The sequence below is a fragment of the Salvelinus sp. IW2-2015 genome, linkage group LG1, assembly GCF_002910315.2.
Source record: "Salvelinus sp. IW2-2015 linkage group LG1, ASM291031v2, whole genome shotgun sequence".
In the NCBI taxonomy this organism is placed as follows: Eukaryota; Metazoa; Chordata; class Actinopteri; order Salmoniformes; family Salmonidae; genus Salvelinus; species Salvelinus sp. IW2-2015.
Window position 1 is genome coordinate 57,194,874 of NC_036838.1, and position 19,437 is coordinate 57,214,310.

General features: G+C 41.0%; 1 protein-coding gene across 1 annotated transcript; it reads right to left on the reverse strand.

Moving 5' to 3' along the window:
- Positions 1-844: 844 nt before the first annotated feature.
- Positions 845-18,398, reverse strand: LOC111970762 (V-type proton ATPase subunit S1-like protein). Its single transcript, XM_023997524.2, has 7 exons — positions 18,248-18,398; positions 13,542-13,582; positions 13,208-13,296; positions 12,356-12,597; positions 12,031-12,081; positions 11,520-11,763; positions 845-5,399 (listed from the first exon to the last, which is right to left on the reverse strand). The coding sequence occupies exons 1-7, from the start codon at positions 18,349-18,351 to the stop codon at positions 5,136-5,138; spliced, it is 1,035 nt and encodes a 344-aa protein (XP_023853292.1). The 5' UTR covers positions 18,352-18,398; the 3' UTR covers positions 845-5,135.
- Positions 18,399-19,437: the final 1,039 nt, after the last annotated feature.

Here is a 19,437-nt window from a genome sequence, read left to right on the forward strand (position 1 = left end):
GCATTCAGGAGGATGTTCCCTAAGCAATATATAGGTCATTGTGATAACAGTTATAAGCTCAGGTACTGCTGGAATTCATACCCAGGGTCTCCTGTTTGCAAGACATGTGCTTTCACTAGTTAACCCACAGTTCCCAACACATCTGCAATGCAGTTTGGCAAGCCCGCTCTTTGAAGGAGGTGGATGGCAGTTGGCTCAAACGTGTCAATTGCAATCTATGAAACTTGAAGAGTAATGTGGAAGTAATCTGGAAGTAATCTGGAAGTAATGTGGGAGTATAAGATGGTCCTTCGAAATACCACAATAAAAACGTTTTTATCATTTTTGCCTACTTTCCATGTGTCCTATCTGTGCTTTGAATTCAAAACAGTTAACACAAACTAAGCTAGCAGTGTTGTTAAAAGTTCAATAGAATTTTTTTTTCAGAATGTTATTTAATTACATTCAAATTACCTATAATATCTGTTCTCAGAATGTTAATAAAACCTCCCAGGAAAACTTTTAGGGAACTCCAAAAAATATTTCTCAGAACCTCCCTGCATTCTGTTCCCAGAACAGGCTACATTTGTATTTCCGTTGTCAGAATGTTTAAAAAACGTTATATTTTAACGGTCAGGAAACTTTATGGCTACGTTCCCAGAACCAATGGGAAACCAAAATCATACATTCCCACAACTTCCAAGGAACCAAATGTGCTAGCTGGGTAAGATTTCTTACATTCATTGTCCTTCAAATCTCTACAACCCATCCCTATTTTTCATGAATTAAACAACATTTATTAATAACTGAAATATCTTAAACTTCCACAATAATCTTTAAGTTTCATAGAGAGCAATAAACACAGTTGAGCCAACTTGGGTTTAATTTTCCAAACAGATAGCCTACAGATCAATGAAAGGTACATAATGATAGGTTCCTAGACAAATTGCACAATTCTACCCATCAGAGTAAGCTACTGTTGTATGCAAATTTATTTTCTAGCCATGGGCATGCTGCATATCACTAAACAACAATAAATTGTTGATGTGGTTCTGCCAATTGATTCAATTTATTGCTTTTTAAAATAGTTCAATGTTGACTACAGACTTGGGTTCAAATGTGCATTTGAGTATCTGGTATTTTCAAATACACAGCCCAAAACAAATACTTTTGAGTATTTTAATGGTTATTTGTCAAAACGAAATAGTCTACCAAATTGTGTTTGAGAGTATTTTCAAATACTTATTTCGAACACTATTTTCAAATACCTGGGTTAAATGCATGGGAGTGTATTTGAGTCAGTGTATTTGAGTATTTTCAAATACTTTCCACGTGTATTTCCAAATACACTCAATATATTCAACTACTACTTTTCAAATAAAATATTTCTGAATTCTTATTTCAAATGTATGTGAAAGTAATTGAGATATTTTAAATAGTATTTGAACCCAGGTCTRGTTGCCTATATAGTGTTTTAACTGTAAAACTACTGAAGGCCCACCTGTAAGAAGAAAACACATTTGAAAATTTACAAAACCAGGGGCCATATGCACAAAGCATCTCAGAAAAGGTCCTAGGAATCCTGTTAAAACCTGTTTTTTGACAAAAAAAACTMCCAACTCAGAGTAGGTTTAGGATGATGTTAAGACACTGCTTAGACAAACTCTGAGCCAGGAGTAAAATCAACTCATAAAAGTTTATCTCAGCTGGTAATCACGCCAGTTGTGAACTCTATAGCACGCTTCAGACAACCACGGTGAAAAACTAATAATAATTTTTGCCCAACATGATCACTTTGCCTACCCTTAATTCTTGCCTAATATGTTATCACTCATATTTATTTATATTGACCAATTCTGATGGTTTTTAAAAGCAGAATTTTTACTAAATTATTGTTATATCAACACACTCCACTCCCGTTTAACAACTCTAACTCGTTTTGGCACTGTAGCTAACGCATCAAGTAACTTGCCGATAATGATGCAGACAATGTTCGAAAGGTCTTTTGATCGAACATAAGCCCTAGCCATCCGTTTGTATGACAGATATGTGATAACCATGTTTCCATACTGGACGTTATTGTAAAGCCCTGTACGTTTTGTAGAAAACGCTGCCATAGATTTTTTAAGTAAGCTGTTCTTGGTTGATGACAGCGCGCCACACAGTGCAACCTGGTTTTTGTTGAATCATCTGCAACTGGACACTGACATTTTCTAACACTGTTTTTTTTTCACCGAATCGAGAACGAAGAAAGTTTTGCCAAGAACATCTTGGTTGAAAAATCTATAGTGGCTTTTTGTGTAGGGCTTTCCTGTACTGCTCAGTATGGAAATTAAGTCATCACATATCTGGTGTACAAACTGGAAGCTACAAAAACCCCAGATGCCTTCAATTGCCAATTTACAGGCATGCCCAATTTAGGCATACTTTTTAACAATGTGCTCCAAAGGTATAACTTGAAAAAACATGATGTAGATAATTAAAGATTAACTTTTTAGGGATAGGGGGCAGCATTTTCACTTTGGATGAATAGCGTGCCCATAGTGAACTGCCTCCTACTCTGTCCCAGATGCTAATATATGCATATTATTATTACTATTGGATAGAAAACACTCTGAAGTTTCTAAAACTGTTTGAATTATGTCTGTGAGTATAACAGAACTCATATGGCAGGCAAACTTCCAAACAGGAAGTGGAAATTCTGAGGCTGGTTGTTTTTCAACTCATCGCCTATTCAAATCCCAGGAAGATATGGATTTGTTTGCATTTCCTACGCCTTCCACTAGATGTCAACAGTCGGTAGAACGTTGAATGAAGTTTATGCTGTGTTGTGGGGCCGGATGAGAGGGGAATGAGTCATTGGTCTGGCAGATTGCCAGTTCCTGGTCACGCGCATTCCACATGATATCGCCTTGCGTTCCAKAACTTATACAGACACGAAGGAATGCTCCGGTTGGAACGTTATTGGATATRTATGATAACAACATCCTGAAGATTGATTCTCTACTTAGTTTGACAAGTTTATTCGACCTGTGATATAACTTTTTTAAGTTTTCGTCCGACGTTATGCGTGACTTGCACGAGCGTTTGGATATATTGCAAGCGCGTGCTTGCAAAAGTAGCTACTTGGACATAAATAATTGACATTATTGAACAAAACAACAATTTATTGTCGAACTAGGATTCCTGGGAGTGCATTCTGATGAAGATTATCAAAGGTARGGGAATATTTATGATGTAATTTCGTATTTCTGTTGACTCCAACATGGCGGAGAAATGTTGTTTTTATCTGAGCGCCGTCTCAGATTATTGCATGGTGTGCTTTTTCCGTAAAGTTTTTTTAAAATCTGACACAGCGGTTGCATTAAGATCAAGTGTATCTTTAATTCTATGTAAAACATGTATCTTTCATCAAAGTGTATGATGGCTATTTCTGTTATTAGATGTGGCTCTCTGCAATTTCTCCGGATATTTTGGAGGCATTTCTGAACATGGCGCCAATGTAAACTAAGATTTTTGGATATAAATATGCACATTATCGAACRAAAAATACATGTATTGTGTAACATGATGTCCTATGAGTGTCATCTGATGAAGATCATCAAAGGTTAGTGATTCATTTTATCTCTATTTCTGTTTTTGTGACTCCTATCTTTGGTTGGGAAAATGGCTGTGTGTTTTTGAACTTGGTGGTGATCTAACATAATCATATGTTGTGTTTTCGCTGTAAAGCATTTTTTAAATCGGACGCACTGGGTAGATTAACAAGATGTTTATCTTTCATTTGCTGTATTGGACTTGTTAATGTGTGAAAGCTACATATTTCGAAAAKATATTTTTGAATTTCCCGCGCTGCCTTTTCAGCGAAATGTTGTGGTGGGGTTCCGCTAGCGGAACATGTGTCCTAGAAAGGCTAACCAGTTAAGAGTTACCAGCAGGAGTCTTAATAATAGAAAAAGGCAGCGAGTCAGTGGTTCCTGCGCCACATGGAATTGCTTTTGAGTCACAATTGGTTATTCCCCATMATTTGCAGCAACGTCAATGAGCATCATCACTGTCTTTACTTTGCACTATCTCAAAATGTTGTGATTACCAGCTGAGATAAACTTTTATGAGTTGATTTTACTCCTGGCTATATGATCCTTAAAATAATGTTTTGATATTTATATATGATCCACCCATAAATAATCTAGACCTACATACAACAGTATCTCTTGCTTATTTGACAATGACTTCACAAGCCTATTTCACATGATATGCCTAAATTCTTCAACGCACTAGGCTAAAAAATGTACTTTAGGACAGCTCATGAGGTCGCCTAAATTTCTGTCAACTAGGTGGGACTTTATTGACTAAAGAGGACTCATGCATAGCTTTTATTTTTACSAATAAGAGTAGGAGTAAAATGTCTCTATTAGAATTTCCGAACAATTTTCTACTSTTGAGACGCTTTGTGGATACGGGCCCGAAATGTACATACAGTATTATTTTCACAAAAGCTCGTAATAACACAAGTTCTTGAAAACACAGGTCTGAAACACCAGAATGTAACACATTGATTCATTAATTACATAAAAGTATATACTGCATTACCTTTAGGGTATGTACCCTTTACGGTATGTACCCTTTACGGTATGTACCCTTTAGGGTACGGTTTTGTTATTAAAATGAAACTTCTTTATCCAGTATATATACCAGCATTTATAGTACTGACAAGGAACTAAATGAATACTTTTTTGTTCTTATATCAGTTTGAATTTCATTCAAGAGTACATAATATTTAGTTTGTTTTTGATTTGCAATGCCCGATAACTGGTCAATGTCTCAGGATCACCTCCAAAGCTGTATCCAAATCCASCAGATGATGCTGAGCCACAAATTATTAGAACTACCTGGCTTGAACAACCACTGCTTGAGCCCAGTGATGCAAAAGTGGACAACCATATCAGGTTCAGACTATATGACCATGTCTTTCTGTCCCTTCAGTATGGGAGGTTGCTTTATATATTGAGTTTAGTCAGTCAGTCGGTCAGTCTGCCAGCTATCAGAGAACTCATAGTCAGAGCCCCTGCATAGTCACTCACTGACACCTACAGAAACAGTTTACAGTATACTCCTAGTGGTGGAGACTGAGGTGGATCCTGGGAAACGGAGTCCTACAAGCTGTTTTTTTCAGTGGCAGCGGAGCTGGTGGTGCCGGAGCATTCTGCAGTCTCTGTGCTGCGGGGGAAGTAGACGGTGGTCTTGTGTTCTTCGTAGGTGTCGATGTGTTTGAGGTGCACCACCATGTGCAGCGCGTAGGCCAGGACCAGGAGAAGGATGAGGGAGGTGATCAGACCCATGAGGATTGCCGGAGTGAAGAACGTAGCGCAATCGCTGGCTGAGCCAAACTTGTTGGACAGCACATTGAACGATTGTATCTGTCGAGCAAAGAGAAATATAAAGGTGAGATGTTAGAGTAAAGTAAACGATGCAACAAAGTAGGGCTGTAACGAAATCAGTATTGCAATATTTTTTTCCATGGCAAAAATGAAAACACGAAGCAGACAAAAGTTTTTGGTCCTTAAAAAACATGCTGTATGTAAAATATTGTATGCTATACCTTGAAAAATAAATAATTGTGACTCTGGATGACAACATAATGTTTGTTTCCAACATTAGGGCTGTTTTCCTAAAGAAGTGAAGCCGCTTCGTGTGTTGTTTTCTTGCCAAGATACTAAAGATTATCGCAATACTGGTATCGTCCCTGCTCTACAAAGATTACATTTATTTACTTTTATTTCAACAGGGAAGTCATATTGAAACTATAGTCTCTTTTGCAAATGAGCCCAGCACAATACGAAAACAAACACATCAATAGGCAATTATAGATAAACATAAATATACACAATATTCACATGAAATACACATTAAGATACAACACAGTCAATTAAAACAAACACTTTCTTCATTATAAAATCCTCTGTCACCTGTCTGAATTGCCCTAGGGACMCCAAAGCATCCAACCGAAATGTATTTTGGAGATTTTTTAAAACATAGGGTGCAAGGAAGTTAAATGTAAATCTAAACAGTGAAGTTAAGTAAGTTGGAAGCTTGTGCAGCAGGGCTTTGTAAACAAAAAGAGTGTAATGATGTGATCTACGTGACTTCAAAAAGGTCCAGCCAACCTTTTGGTAAAGAATGCAGTCTCCTGTGATCAAGGGGACTCGTTCGATTATAGAACCATCCGATGAGCCAATCTTACGAGAATTTGAAAACAACATGTATTTAAGCACAAGTTTTATATCAGTAARGGCGTCCTGTACAGTTGCAAAATCAGACTATAGCCTTGTCACAGCCAGGTCAGCAGTAGGGGAAATTGCTTTATTTACCAAAGATTTGAGAATCTTAGACAGACATGGAGGCCTGGAGATTGGATGATAATTATCAAGATCACTACCATCTCTGCCCTTATGGAGTGGCAGCGCTGTTTTCCATACTTTTGGAATTTTTCATGATAACAATGTTAGATTTAAGATATAGGTTACTGAGCCAGCAATGAGGGGAGCAGCTAAAACAACTAAAACAGGAAGCGCCCGTGCTTAGGTCTATCCAACACTGGTCTGACCAATCGGATTCCACGCTTCAAGATTACTTAAATCACGTGCACTGGGATATGTTTCGGGTAACCTCAGATAATAACATTGACGTATACACTGACTCTGTGAGCGAGTTAATAAGGAAGTGTGTAGGAGATGTTGTACCCACTGTGACTATTAAAACCTTCCCTAACCAGAAACCGTGGATAGATGGCAGCATTCGTGTAAAACTGAAAGCACGTACCACCGCATTTAATCATGGCAAGGCGACTGAAAATATGGCCGAAATACAAACAGTGTAGTTATTCCCTCCGTAAGGCAATCAAACAAGCAAAGTGTCAGTAGAGAGACAAAGTGGAGTCGCAATTCAATGGCTCAAACATGAGATTACAAAAAGAAAACCAGCCCCGTCGCGGACATCGACGTCTTGCTTCCAGATAAATTAAACAACTTACTTTGCACGCTTTGAGGACAATACAGTGCCACCGACGCGGCCCGCTACCAAAGACTGTGGGCTCTCCTTCTCGTGGCCGACGTGAGTAAAACATTTAAACGTGCTAACCCTCGCAAGGCTGCCAGCCCAGACGGCATCTCTAGCCGCGTTCTCAGAGCATGCGCAGACCAGCTGGCTGGTGTGTTTACGGACATATTCAATCAATCCTTATCCCAGTACGCTGTCCCCACATGCTTCAAGATGGCCACCATTGTTCCTGTTCCCAAGAAAGCTAAGGTAACTGAACTAAATGACTATCGCCCCGTAGCACTCACTTCCGTCATCATGAAGTGCTTTGAGAGACTAGTCAAGGATCATATCACCTCCACCCTGCCTGTCACTCTAGACCCACTTCAATTTGCTTACCGCCCCAATAGGTCCACAGACGATGCAATCGCCATCACACTGCACACTGCCCTATCCCATCTGGACAAGAGGAATACATATGTATAAATGCTGTTCATTGACTACAGCTCAGCATTCAACACCATAGTACCCTCCAAACTCATCATTAAGCTTGAGACMCTGGGTCTCGACCCCGCCCTGTGCAACTGGGTCCTGGACTTCCTGACGRGCCACCCCCAGGTGGTGAAAGTAGGAAACAACATCTCTCCCCCTCTGATCCTCAACACTGGGGCCCCACAAGGGTGGGTTCTCAGCCCCCTCCTGTACTCCCTGTTCACCCACGACTGCGTGGCCATGCACGCCTCCAACTCAATCATCAAGTTTGCAGACGACACAAGAGTGGTAGGCTTGACTACCAACAACGACGAGACAGCCTACAGGGAGGAGGTGAGGGCCCTCGGAGTGTGGTGTCAGGAAAATAACCTCTCACTCAATGTCAGCAAAACAAAAGAGATGATCGTGGACTTCAGGAAACAGCAAAGGGAGCACCCCCCTAACCACATCGATGGGGCTGCAGTGGAGAAAGTGGAACGTTTTAAGTTCCTCAGTGTACATATCACAGACAAACTGAAATGGTCCACACACACAGACAGTGTGGTGAATAAGGCGCAACAGCGCCTCCTCAACCTCAGGAGGCTGAAAAAATGTGGCTTGTCACCGAAAACCCTCACTAACTTTTACAGGTGCACAATTGAGGGCTTCCTGTCAGGCTGTATAACGCCTGGTAAGACAACTGCACCGCCCACAACCGCAAGGCTCTCCAAAGGGTGGTGTGGTCTGCACAACGCATCACAGGGGACAAACTACCTGCCCTTCAGGACACCTACAGCACCCGATGTCACAGGAAGGCAAAAAAGATCATCAAGGAGAACAACCACCCGAGCCACTGCCTGTTCACCCCGCTACCATCCAGAAGGCGAGGTCAGTACAGGTGCATCAAAGCTGGGACWGAGAGAYTGAAAAACAGCTTCTATCTCAAGGCYATCAGATTGTTAAACAGCCACCACTAGCACAGAGAGGCGGCTGCCTACCTACAGACTTGATATCATTGGCCACTTTAATAAATGGAACACTAGTCACTTTAATAATAYCACTTTAAGAATGTTTACATATCTCACATTACTCATCTCGTATGGATATAATGTATACTGTATCCATCACTATCTATTCTTTACTACCTATTGCATCTTAGCCACTCTGTCACTGCTCATCCATATATTTAATACTATATATTCTTATCCCATTCCTTTACTAGATTGTGTGTATTGGTTTTGTAGTGGAATTTGTTAGATATTAGGTTTTGTTGTGGAATTGTTAGATACTACCTGTTAGATACTGCTGCACTGTCGGATCTAGAAGCATAAGCAATTTGCTACACTCGTAATAACATCTGCTAACCATGTCTATGTGACCAATAACATTTGATTTGATTTGAAGTACAGAATGCCGAAATGCAATAACTTGACTACCATTTTCTGAGTTAATCTGCAAAATGTCAGAATCAGCGTTAAGCCCACTCTTAGAGATAGTAGGGCTAGACGCTCTTTGAAAAAGATAGCCCGCTGAAATAAAATGACAATTAAATGCATCAATGATGCCATTTTTGTCCGTAATGGGACAAGAATGAATTTGTTGGGGCGGAGAGTAGGAAGTGCAACCCTTTAGAGATTTGACAGTTTTCCAGAATTTAGCCAGATTCCCTTTACAATACAGATTGCCAATCTGGGCCTAAACCTGTGYTCCTGGCCTTGACCCAGGCAACATTTCTCTTGTGAATGACTTTGGATAATTCAGGAGTGAACCAGGCATTCGATCTACCTTTACTATCAGAGTTTTGAAGGGGCATGATTATCTACAATAGTATTGAAGACATTTGCAAAAAAGCTTCAAGCTAAATCAGGTTAGGGATAGCTGAGATACAATCGAAGTCACTAAAATAAAGATTATGTAAAAAAAAAAAACGCTTTTTTAAATGTCCTCTTAGTGATGACACGAGGCTTAGATTTATGCATTCTCATATCTCTGACACAGACAACTGGCCAACGGTCACTAAAATCCAGTGAGAAAACCCCACTATCAACATATTTATCTGGAGTATTCGTCAAAATAAGATCAATCAGATTAGATTTCGATGGATGTTTAGGATTGGGCCGTGTAGGCTCAGTATCAGCTGAGACAGGTTTTAGGATTGGGCGTGTAGGCTCAGTTATCAGCTGAGACAGGTTTAGGATTGGGCCGTGTAGGTTCAGTTATCAGCTGAGACAGGTTTAGGATTGGGCCGGTGTAGGTTCAGTTATCAGTGAGACAGGTTTAGGATTGGCCGTGTAGGTTCAGTTATCAGCTGAGACAGGTTTAGGATTGGGCCGTGTAGGTTCAGTTATCAGCTGAGACAGGTTTAGGATTGGGCCGTGTAGGTCAGTTATCAGATGAGACAGGTTTAGGATTGGGCCGTGTAGGTCAGTATCAGATGAGACAGGTTTAGGATTGGGCCGTGTAGGCTCAGTTATCAGATGAGACAGGTTTAGGATTGGGCCGTGTAGGCTCAGTTATCAGCTGAGACAGGTTTAGGATTGGGCCGTGTAGGCTCAGTTATCAGCTGAGACAGGTTTAGGATTGGGCCGTGTAGGCTCAGTTATCAGCTGAGACAGGTTTAGGATTGGGCCGTGTAGGCTCAGTTATCAGCTGAGACAGGTTTTGGATTGGGCCGTGTAGGCTCAGTTATCAGCTGAGACAGGTTTAGGATTGGGCCGTGTAGGCTCAGTTATCAGCTGAGACAGGTTTAGGATTGGGCCGGTAGGCTCAGTTATCAGCTGAGACAGGTTTAGGATTGGCCGTGTAGGCTCAGTTATCAGCTGAGACAGGTTTAGGATTGGGCCGTGAAGGTTCAGTTATCAGCTGAGACAGGTTTAGCTCAGAGCAAATATCTTTTAGCGTATCTGACAATATTAGAATCTCCCAAAACGAATAGCTCCTATTTACCATACTTAGCAATTCAAATAAATTGTTAAGAGAACATGAAGAAGCCGAGAGGGGCGATACACTCCTACTGTGTCAGCTGGGATATTAGGACCAAGGGCCACATTAAGAACAAGACAACTAGTGTCAGCTGGATATTAGGAACAAGGCCCACATTAAGAACAAAACAACCAAAATGCTTAGGGACAGAGGTAGCAAGAGATACAAAAATATTTGAATGGTCAATATGGCAACCCCCCCCACCTCTTCCTATTCTGTCCCATCTGTAATCATTATAACCAGATAGAGACACATCAGAGTCCAGCACAGAATTATTTTAGAAATTACCAGAATGTCCACATTGGATTCAGAAGCCAGAATTTCAATMAAATCCATCTTTGAAATCAAAGTTCTGGAATTTACATGAACTAATCCTAGACCGCAGCTGCCGGATTTCAGGTCAGATGGAGTCTCTAATACAAGCATGCTATGATCAGTAGGTAACCCCTTATTTGAAAATACCATGGGATTGGTTTGAATTGGTATAGGTACAAGATTGTCTAGAACCATTGGGCCTATGCCTCGAGTGAGGACATGGGTTAAAAATAAGAGTCAATGAGGGTTACCTGTTGCGGGCCTGCAGTATGATGACAATGCTGATAATTTATGGTTGTCTCAGCGCAGCACATAAAGGATATGATATCCTTTTTTAATCTTGTGGATTTTTATATATCATGTAACTCTTTAAGAAACCAAACATGAATCTTTCTGGGTTCATACACAAACACAATAAAAAACAATACAATAAATAACAAGGTATTGTTATGGTATAAAAAATGATGCCRCCTAGAGGTATAACTAGGAACTGCCCTGTATTATGACGAGTTGAATGAAGCCACACTCAAGTTGCAGTTCTGTTTACAGATCATTCATGATTATTTTACCAAAAGGTTTTAACAAACAATTCAAGTTATCCAGTTATTCACTACAATTCAACAGGAGTAGCTGCCGAGTTCCAACAGAACCCTCAGAACATGCGCCCCTATTAAAACGTGCCTCGCCCTCCTGCCATAAAACGATGCCTCCCTGTAAAATCAATGCATAACAACCTGGAAGTCTGTGAAGGTGATGTGCCAGTTTGCAGAGTTGTCTGTGATGGAGCTGGGTACGAGCAGCGTGTCGTACTTCTGCAGACTGCTGACGTGCTGACAGTGGTAGGAGTGGGTACTAGGAGCGTAAACATCGGTGGCGTTGAACGTTGCCTCGTGGGTCCAGTTGTAGTGGATGTGTACGCTGTCCAGAGTRAACCAGTTCTGCCCTGCCGACTCATAGAATGTGTTGGACATTTGTAGTCTGTTGGAACAGTGCATACATTGATTACACAATTACATTTGAGTAATTTAGCAGATGCTCTTATCAAGAGAGACTTACAGTCAGTGTACAGTACAATAAATAAATATCAAGTATCACAACCAAAATGGACCCCGCACAATATACTTCAGACCAAGTGTTTTATTTACCTACATGTGACCTGACAAGGAAATCCATGGGCCAATCTATTATTTGCAAAATGGTCCTTAAAGCCTAGCACTGGCTATAAAAAATAATGAAGAGGCAAACCTAATTGCAAGTCCTCTCAAGTCCTCCACATCTCCGAAACGTAGTACAAGCCTGGTGGAAAAACAAGGTTCAATAGTACTATCGAATGAATTAATCAATTAATGACATTTTATTTTTGTGTCAAATTGCCAGTTGGCAACCCATTCCTCATTGCATTAATTGACACATAAACAAACATTACAATAATTCACTCTGATAATTCAGTGATAATTCTTCTTCCGGTGTTCTCTGTCATTACTTAATCCTTCRAAAATGGAGGATAGCGAGGAAGAGTAATGTATCGGGAAGGGCAGGAGGAATATCTACAGCCGCTAAGCAGACATACGTAGCTTTGTCTTTGCTGCACATAGAGCCTTTGGTGTCCACTGGTGCATCGGGGCCGAAGGCCTTCTCTGTGAGATCCACTAAGGTGCTGTTCCTGAACCTGATAGCAAGCTTCCTGGCCCGAAACAGGATACATGTTTTGCTGTTGTAAACCACGCTCAGAGGAGAGTAAGGAAGAATGCTGGATGTCTGCAGTAGGCTCCGTTTGGTTCTGTGTGGGGAGTCCAGCTGCCACTCATAGGGCTGACGGTGGTGAAGAGAGGATGAAACAGGAAGGGGTGAAAGAGGGAGAGAGATAGCAGAAGAGACAGAGGGGAAGACAAAAGAAAATAAGAAAGGGAGAAGGAGAGGTAGAAAGAGATAAGATGGTGGCTCACTGATTGACAAACAACAGTAATCTGAAAAACTATTACAGATTGCTTTTTCATCTCATTGTGGGGTCTACAGTTGGCGTTCATTGACCAATAAGACTTTGTGTAAAGGTGTTGTTGTTAGGAATAATCTAATCTATTTATAATTTTATGTTGAAATTAAATCTAATGGTTTATCTCACTGAGACTAAGCCTTCTGTCTGGGATTAGTTTCAGACGGCTGGGAATAAAAGCTTTTTTCATGAACAACGCCATATTGGATTCMTAGAAACGTCAGTCTCTAGTGTCTAATCACACACACAGTAGTCTATATCTCCCTTCTCTGAAGTGTGCACTCGTTCACTATTTTCTGCAAATCTGGTAGAGGCATTGGCTAGTGGGAGTTTCCACCATATTTGTTGTACCAGTCATCTCCTTTCAAGTCAGTGAAGTGAAGTGAACAAGTGCACACTTCGGGAGGAAGGAAAGATAATAATTGGGACCTGCAGGACTCTCCTGAGAGGGTCCTCCGCTATAAGCGAAGAACTCTCCCCATCGGAAGCAGCACTGTGGCTCTGGGCAGCCAACCCATCTGTATACAAGGAGAAAGAGAGACATTTTATTAAATAAAATATTTAGAACTCATAAAGCAATTATCAAATTAATATTAACAATGTGTCACTACTACTACACCAGTGTCACTATTACACAGATAAATTAACAACACAAGGTGAAGTGCTACCAGTGAATTTAGTGTCTTTTTTTATACACATACCATTAAAAAAAACAATTCAAAAAATTTACATAATCCATTGACAATAAGGGAAAATAACTCACTGTTTTGAACCCTGATATCTTGGGATGTGGGCCCCGCTAAACTGTAAACATACAAAAATAAATGATTATTTCAGATGATATAGAAGTAGCCTATAAGGTACTGGACAGTGAACATCAACGTAAATATCCCTTATAGTATTACTAGGACTGTAGATGTAGAGACAATGGTAGATTGAACATAACATCATTAAAATAAAAAGTATTTAATATTAATGTCACAAATGTATAATTTGTACAGTTCTTTATTTAAAATGTAGTTATTTGTTACATTTAAAACCTATCAGTACTACTTATTTCTCTGTGAGTGAGGCGGATATATAACATTTAGCAAATAAAACATGATTTTTTGTCTCTCTGAAATTAAACCATCAAGTGATAGATTTTAAACAAATACATGTCTGTCTTTGAACAACCCCATGCCATGATCAGATAGTGAAACAAACACACCAATCTCTTTCAGAATTTCTTAAAAAGATAAAAGGTAATTTACCAACAAATCTTCCCAGACCGTGGTGTCCTGACTGGGAATCAGGGGAGCTAGCAGCCAGACCATGGTATCCTTACTGTGAACCAGGGGAGCTAGCAGCCAGACCATGGTGTCCTGACTGTGAACCAGGGGAGCTCGCAGCCAGACCATGGTGTCCTGACTGTGAACCAGGGGAGCTAGCAGCCAGACCATGGTATCCTTACTGTGAACCAGGGGAGCTAGCAGCCAGACCATGGTATCCTTACTGTGAACCAGGGGAGCTAGCAGCCAGACCATGGTGTCCTGACTGAACCAGGGAGCTAGCAGCCAAACCATGGTATCCTTACTGTGAACCAGGGGAGCTAGCAGCCAGACCATGGTATCCTTACTGTGAACCAGGGGAGCTAGCAGCCAGACCATGGTATCCTTACTGTGAACCAGGGGAGCTAGCAGCCAGACCATGGTATTCTTACTGTGAACCAGGGGACTAGCAGCCAGACCATGGTATCCTTACCTGGGAATCAGGGGAGCTAGCAGCCAGACCATGGTATCCTTACTGTGAACCAGGGGAACTAGCAGCCAGACCATGGTGTCCTGACTGTGAACAGGGGAGCTAGCAGCCAGACCATGGTATCCTTACTGTGAACCAGGGGAGCTAGCAGCCAGACCATGGTGTCCTGACTGTGACCCAGGAGCTAGCAGCCAGACCATGGTGTCCTGACTGTGAACCAGGGAAGCTAGCAGCCAGACCATGGTGTCCTGACTGTGAACCAGGGAGCTAGCAGCCAGACCATGGTGTCCTGACTGTGAACCAGGGGAGCTAGCAGCCAGACCATGGTGTCCTGACTGTGAACCAGGGGAGCTAGCAGCCAACCATGTTGTCCTGACTGTGAACCAGGGGAGCTAGCAGCCAGACCTGGTGTCCTGACTGTGAACCAGGGGAGCTAGCAGCCAGACCATGGTATCCTTACTGTGAACCAGGGGAGCTAGCAGCCAGACCATGGTATCCTTACCTGGGAATCAGGGGAGCTAGCAGCCAGACCATGGTATACTCATTAGGGCTAAGGGGGGTTAGCGTAGACTGTCTGCCCACCAGATCTGAGGAAGCTACCTGGACTGGCAGGCAGCAGTGTTGGAGTCCTCAGGAAGTAAACAGAAATTCCAATGTTCTTCATTTGAATTTGAATTTCAGTTAACTTCCTGAATTGAAATGGAATTGACTCCAACCCTGACTGACAAACATTAGCAGTGTAATTTTAGCACTAGCCTGTAGTCTGTAAAAAAGCGTCTCGGTACTTTTATATCAATGCAAATTTCAGCAATGTAATGTACAAAGCACATTTTCTATAGCTTTCGTCTTCTCTTCGGGTGTCGAGTAGAATTCTCCATTGGACCATTACTAGTCTATTAGAGCAGTGGGTAGTTCGCATCTATAGTTTACCCAGTCATAATCCAATGCAGAGTCTGGTGCTTGCAACCGCAGGATAGTGTGTTTGATTCCCAGGACCACCCGTAAGTAAAATGTATGCAAGCGTGACTGTAAGTCACTTTGGATAAAAGCRCTGCTWAATAGTATTTATWTTACATTGWGCTTATATTCTGCATGAATCAGAATTCCTTATCTGATTCGTTCATCACTTCATAAAGCATGACCCTGCAGTAAGGCACTGCATTGTGTGTGGCGATTTGTTTAATACTATTGCAGAGAGGCATATACTACTGTAATACTATGTTGTCTATGACATGACTAGAACATATTCAGTGTACCTCAGTGTAAAAGTGTAATTATCTGACATTTGTTATTGAAAGCCCATCTGTGGCTGTATCTCTGTTGGCCTGGTTCAGTGATGTAACAATACATTTGGGAGTTGATAAGGAGTGAGTGCTCTGTCTTCTTTTCACCAGCAGATGCCATTGTTACGTAATAAAAAGTGACAGAACACTGAGTAGTCATTTATCTGAACACAAATGTCAACCTGAATTTGCTACACAGACCTACACGGCCTCATCAAAACCACTAACCCAAGCAAAAATGTAGCTTTCATTCAAACGACTGAACCGATTGTGATGATCTACAGGGGATAAAGAAATCCTCTCCTACCTCTGTCCCCACCCCACCCTACACATCAGCTTACAAATCCACTCTGTACTCTACCCTGCTGCTGTCATTGACTGGCTGCAACATAGCATGTCGTGGACCAGCCATTACATAATAAATATGATCCACTGATCATCTCTCTCACTCACCTCACAATGCCAGACATGTCATGTATTCTGTGAGGGTAAGTTTGAAGATAAGAGGGGCTGCTTTTAGACTTCCTCCTGTGCTCAGACTAACGCCTGCACTGCCTTACATGTTGCCACCAATGYCCTTGAGGCAATATGTTGCCAATTACATTCTGTTTTTTWATGAAGTTAAATGTTCCCTAATAGATGAGCCCAAGGTGTTAGGAGAAAGTGCGGAGAATAATTACTTTGGTAAACAGGTCGGGGGTTGGTGGGTTGTGGGGGGGGGTTGATCTTTTCAGTTAAAGATCGAACATGTTAAGCAGTATTGTCCATGTATAGTTTGTTCCTAAATGCACAAAAGACACATTGACAAGTGAAATGAGCCTGAAAATGTGTTTTATTGATTATGTTTCAGGATTATTGCATTTGGAATGATCCTGACCTCTCGGATCATCAGGTGACTTTGTTTACTGTATTCTATGTTTTCATCACCTGATTAAATCACATTATAAATTGGGTGGTTGTGCTACCAGTAGGGTAGCTATGTGATATTGGGGTAGCTATGTGATATTGTGATATTTAAGCAATAAACGTGAAGGGGTGTGGTATGTGGCCAATATACCACAGCTAAGGGCTGTATCCAGGCACTCCGCGTTTCGGCGTGCACAAGAACACCCCTTAGCCGTGGTATATTGTCCATATACCACACCCCTTCACGTTTATTGCTTAAATATCACAATATCACATAGCTACCCTACTGGGAGCATTATAAGCCCATTCTTTGTATTCAGGGCATGTTTACAGGCATCTGAATTGAAATATCAATAAAATATGATATGAAGAAATGTATAAACAGTACATGCACAATACTGCCTAACATTTTAGCTTAACATCTGATCTTATATTTAGATATAAAGCCCCTGTGCTGTCTATTCAAGAAAGGTTGACTGGAGGCTGCTGGAGCCTAGGCAGCAGCAGCTGGGGCAAATGTCAGGGTTATGACAAAATGCCACATGCCAAAACAGGATGATTAAGAAGTCAGCAGGGTTCAGAAGGTGGGGGTATTCAAGGCACCAGGATCTACCGGGCAATCTGCTATGTCATATTTCAGTCAAAATATGGTGGATCCGGCTCCCCCAGACTACTGCATTCATTAAAGTTATACAAAATACAATTCATGGGATATTATATCCATGTTCTTAAAATGAACTGCAATAATCCCATTGTCATTCACTAGAACCAAAATCAATGAATTGCTGTCCAATGGAATACTACAAACAAATACATTAATTTACTATAACAATCTGTATCCTTTTTGTCATAGTTAACATATTCTATTCAATATATTCAACTGTAAAACTAAKGAAAATAACGTTTCTGTGTTACAGAAATAACAAAAGGTTTTTATGTGATTACTGTTTTTACATTTTGATTATTTGAGTGGCAGCCGTGCCAGACATATTGAGGTGARTAGCATAGAATAAAATAGAAGAGAATTCCTCCATCTAGCATCTTACGGAGCTGTACTCAAATAGTGGAATTCTTAGAGGAAGGCTGTCTGCAGTATACAGCACACATAATTTGACTCCATCTCATCTCTGATGTAGCAGCATTCATCCCTGTCTATTTTTTGTAGTGCATATATGGATTTGCCCTGTAAACTGATGCCTTCAGAGCAACACCTATGCATTGTCTCTTGTATTTCACTGACAGAGCCCTAGTAGCTACATTTGCATTGCAGATGTGCACACTACAGTATCGTACCCTACAGTAACAGTGCAGCACATCTTAAATGTACAAGAGGGGAATCACTATCACAATGGTTACAGATGATACGAGATCATGCTTTTTACAGATTCACAAACGCATTCTAAAACGGTATCTTTCTCCTCATTCCCACGGTCTCATCACACTATAAAAGACCCTCGTTCTCCCCCTCCGTCTGCACAGCATCCATCCATCGCCCTGCCTGACTCCAGCCTAGAGTTGAAATAGCTCCTTTCACACCTACCTTTTTTCCACAACCGCAGACACTTGATCAAAGGACAAAGAGAGCTGCAGAAAATAAACGACAGAAAATAAATAAAAATACATAAAGAAGTCTTGTTTTGCCATGGAGCCGGCCAGGTGAGACTGCCACAGATGATGACTGCTTCATAACGTTCTTCGATAAGAGCCGAAGCCTGAACCTAATGACGGACACGGGCAGCAGCCAATAGGCATCTAGAGGGAGGGGTAATCATGTGTCACGGTCACACCCACTCAGAACACACGCACACAAAGCCCATGAGCTGCTCTCAACAAAACTGATTCATAAATACACAGATACTTATTTGTTCAAGGTCAGTATGCTTGCCGGGATTTTTTTTCGATAGGGAAGGCACCCCCATGATTAAATGACCTAGATGCGATGCTATCTCTATTGGAATTAATTTGAAGGATAAACCAGTTATCTGGCCCTCATATCATCATGGCAACCTAATCATCCCCAGCTTCCAATTGGCTCATTCATCCCCCCCTCCTCTCTCTGTAACTCCCCAGGTCGTTGCTGTAAATGAGAACGTGTTCTCAGTCAATTTACCTGGTAAAATAAGGGTAAAATAAATAAAAAATTATTCAGAAGAAAAAAAGCTCTGCATCCGATTCGATCATGGGTTAATGAAGCAGTATGAAATATGACAAAAGACATGTTAAACCACTGGAATTACATCCTCATTCTCATCAATGGAATWTAGCTGTCTGACAATAGAGGAATCCGTTCTGTCTCCTAGACTAGTCTACCCTTCTGTTTGTACATCAGTAATCCATGAATGATGAGATTGTACAATATGCTTGTAAAGAWCAGGCAGGCCCGCACACTGTTGATSCTCCTCAGCAACCTGAGCAAATTAAACAGTTTTTTCGAGGTTTCAGAGAGTGACGTCACCGATTGACACGCCACTGGCGCGCACCGCTAACTAGCCAACCATTTCACACCAGTTGCAGCAGCAGGCACTGTATTTCAACCCCTATAACTAATTTTATTATGACAACTGACTGGTGTCACCACCCCTTAATTTAAAATAAAAACTATTATCATATCATGAGCATTTGCTATTATATTATGATGTTTTGGCTCTATTTTATTATTKTATTACTATTTAGATGATTACAATATGAATCAGTCCATTGATAGCCTATGTTCTTTTTACCCTACTTTTT